General features: G+C 29.7%; 1 protein-coding gene across 1 annotated transcript; it reads right to left on the reverse strand.

Moving 5' to 3' along the window:
* Positions 1-1,065: 1,065 nt before the first annotated feature.
* Positions 1,066-3,192, reverse strand: HELRODRAFT_62957 (hypothetical protein; the record flags this gene model as incomplete). Its single annotated transcript, XM_009011260.1, has 5 exons — positions 1,066-1,187; positions 1,687-1,865; positions 2,146-2,318; positions 2,521-2,642; positions 3,000-3,192. Coding segments are annotated over 5 exons (789 nt in total), but the record flags the coding sequence as incomplete, so codon positions are not given.
* Positions 3,193-4,018: the final 826 nt, after the last annotated feature.

Raw genomic sequence — 4,018 nt, forward strand, 5'->3', positions numbered from 1 at the left:
TAAATTGTAATTTCAGCATTGATTGTACCTGTCCAGTCACTTACTTATCTTTTGTTCCAATCACCTTTTAAAACTTGACAACTAATCTTACTGAATTGAAATTAAATCATGAAACTACGTACGTTTAAAATTGCTAAAGTTAAATATATTAGTTATTAATGAAGTGAATTAAATTTACAGACCAGGACGAAATTAATTTTGAAGAATTTGTTGAAATTCTGTCAAAATTTAAATTCAAAAGCCAAGCGGAAATCCTGGATGATTTGACAAATGCATTTAAAGTTTTCGATTACCAAGAGGTTTTAAGCAATTTAAAAATTATCATTCGTCATTTTAAGGCTTTGAAATTACAATACAATCGTAAATAAAATCAAAGTTTTGACAATATTTATGCAATAATGCAATAAAAATATACTGTGAACGAAATTGGTGATATAATTGTAGATTAAACGAAATTAACTAAACAGATTGGAGTCATTGATGTAAAAGAATTGAGACAATGGTTAGAAAAGAGTGAAGAAGCACTAACATCTAATCAAACTGATGAGCTTTTAAAACTTGGCAAAAAAGAATTATCAGATGGAACGTTCAATTACGAAGGTTATATTATATTCACATACACCCACCTTGTTATTTAACCAAATGATGCATTTACTTATTTAGAATTTCTACAACAAACAATCTATTTGGACAACTGTTAACTGTATTCAGAAGACCGCCATAACAAGATGAGATTTAAAAATGAACAAATGTGTAAACAATTTATATAAGTGATTATAGCAACCATTAACCAAAATGTTATTAATGTCATGATCAAGTTCAGTAACAATAGTCAAGTTATACAAAAAATCCAAATGGAAAATAAAAGTATTAAAAAATAACAATAAGACAGTCACACGAAATCACAATTCGACGGAAACAAAGTTACACACATCATAAAAAATTAAAAGTAAAATCATTTGAAATGTTAAATAATGTTAATTTTTTTATTTACAATATTTAACTGGATGAAATTTAAAGAAGTAAGATAGAAAAACAGGCATTAAAAAAGATTGTAATGAACCATCATTCTATTATTTGATAATTAGTCATCATAACTCTGTAGTCATCGAGAATGGTTCTGAAATTGGATCGATTTTGTTCATAGTAGTCCCAACAATGTTGCATTATAAAACCGTAGACTTTTTCTGCGGAATTTATATTTTTCTAATGAAATGTTTAAAAAAAATTTCAATGCAAAGGTTTCTAATCTAAAAGCGTTAGCCTGAAATTTGAATTCTATAGTAAAATATTTTGAGTTGAATGTTTAGAGTGTAGGCTTTCAAACGGTTTAGAGAAAGCTTGAAAAATAAAATGGGAGATTATTTAAATGAGCCGCGAAGATGCATTATAAGAAAGAGATTGCGAATATGATACATAGAAGAGAACAATCGTGAGATGGATAAGCTCTAACACAGTTGGAGAGAGTGAAAAAAAATTAAGAAAGCCGCAATTACAGCCAGGGTCGAGTAGTAAGTTGAAAGGTGTAAAAAGCAGAAAAAGATGAAAGCCACGGTATTGATTGTAAAGGAATTAATTTGGTAATATATCCTTAAAAACAAACAATGTAGGAAATTAAACAAAAATTTATTCCAATTGATCGTTATGTTAATTTTCCTAAAGTCATTTTAAACGAATAAAACTAACTTGGACATATGTCGGGCTTTTCTAATCGTCTTCCATCGTGAAGCTCCATCCAAAGATTTTTTATTTCACACAAATTCGGATTTTCTCCATAGCTGAATATTTCCCACATTGTGACGCCGTAGCTCCACACATCTGTCTTTTCAGTGAACGTTCGTTTCTCAAGTGCTTCTGGTGCACACCTGAACAACAAACAACACATTATATAAGAAAACGCTAAAAATAAATCACTTTTGTTGGTCAAATGAATATTTAGTTAAATTTTATCTAGATTCTGAAGCTTAGAGTGCAATTGAACTGTTAAAATGTATTACAAAATTGCAGGAATAAGTTCTGAATAGAAGAATTAAAAGTCAAACACTACAAAAATCTATTCAAAGTTTATAATCAAAACTTGAAATATCATTAATTTAAAAAACTATCCGAAATTGCTTGAAATAGAAATTTAATGCATGAACCAACCATGGCGCAGGTAGTTCTTTGTTTTCGTCGCTCCTGTAATAATCTCTTTCCGGACAGAGAGTTCTAGAAAGCCCAAAATCACCAATCTTCATGTGTACATCATCAGTTACGAGTACATTGCGTGAAGCTAAGTCCCTGTGAACAATGTGCTTCTCAGCTAAAAAGTTCATCCCCTTGAAAGTAGAAATTGGCTTAAGTTTAAAATTAATTCATGATGCAAATCATTGGTAATGAGAATAAGAATAAGAATTCATACAGTTATATTGATAAAATTGTGTATAGAGAATAATATCAGTAAAATCAACATTTATTTAAATTAATTTTAATAAAGCGAACAGATCTTCTGGCAAAAATAAGAGAAGTTTAACAACATACACATGCAATTTCATATCCGAACTTAACAAGGATGGACACTCCCAATCGCGCTTGGTTTTTTTGCAGGTACTCCCTTAATGATCCTTTTTCAACATACTCCAACACTAAGACTTGAGAACTTACTGAAAACATATCACAAATGTACATTATTTTTAGCTAAAACGATTAAAATAAAAATAAATAATAGAATATTAATAATAAAACTATTATTTGTTAAGTAGCATATGTGTGGCATCACGTAATTGCATGTGTTAATTTCACCATCATTTCGCCTATGTAAGCAATTACAATTGAAACCCTATTTCATAAAATTTGTTGCATTTCTTTTAAGCTAAGATTGTTCAGTTTGATCGAGTAAAATTTGTTTAAAAAACTTTTCATACAATCCACTTTAATTGACACGAATATAAAGAAAACAAAATTAATAAAAAACAATGAAATAAGGCAAAATGAAAAAAATGGACAAGACAGCTATCTACCTTTCATTGTGGTGCATCTGCCTATAACGCAAACGATATTATCATGCTTGAGGTCTTTCATTATGTTGTATTCCTCCTCAAATTCCTTGTGGTATTTTAAGCACATGCTCCTCTTCAACATCTTCAGGGCTACAGGCTGAAGAGTTCCATCGTATTTATGGTAGAATCCTTTGTATACCTCTCCGTAGTGACCCTAAGTCCCAAATGGTTTTAGTAAAATATTCACTGGAATATAAAATATTCAATTAAATGATCAAGATGACAGATCATTTCAAGTCGAAACAAACTATTCTAACTTACAAAACATTGCCGCTCACAGTAATATATAATTTATATCTCGTGAATACATTAATACTTTAAATTATTTTATTTATAGAAAACTCTTAACAAAATGACAAAATTTGCGTCGTTCACAGGCTAACAGCAAACCATGGGTTCTATAATTAGAATTGTTTGTTTGTTACATTTAGTATCAAAAACAACTGCTCTGGAAAGATTGTTTACAAAGTTATAAAACAATAAATACTGAAACATAATCACATGTCCGATCCTGTCCTTCATGTCAAAAGTGAGGTCCTTCTCAGATATATTATCTGATGAACAACATTCGTCATCTAGGTTAACTGCCAAAAAAAATAAATAAAACTACTTAAATAAACTTAGCTAATCATGAAATTACTTTATGGAGTCCTTTACCCGGGGCGATTTCAACTACTTAGACTATACTAATAACGAAGAAATGCCTTCAAACATAATAATAACTGCCTTTAAATTAGAAACTTAGGAAAAAATTGAACCCTATACATATCTTAGAGCTAATGTAGAAATTAACATGGTTGAGGCAAAAGCATTAAGAATAAAAAAAACAACAGGCTCAACTAAAGCAAATATTTAGACTAAATGTCGTCAAATATATAAGTACATTGGTATCTCGATATACGACCTTGAAACGTACCCAAAAAATTTGTTCAAAGTCGCTCAATATTGAAAAGTGACTTACCGGTAATATTGCTCAGTTC

Source organism: Helobdella robusta, assembly GCF_000326865.2.
Source record: "Helobdella robusta unplaced genomic scaffold HELROscaffold_1, whole genome shotgun sequence".
Classification (NCBI taxonomy): Eukaryota; Metazoa; Annelida; class Clitellata; order Rhynchobdellida; family Glossiphoniidae; genus Helobdella; species Helobdella robusta.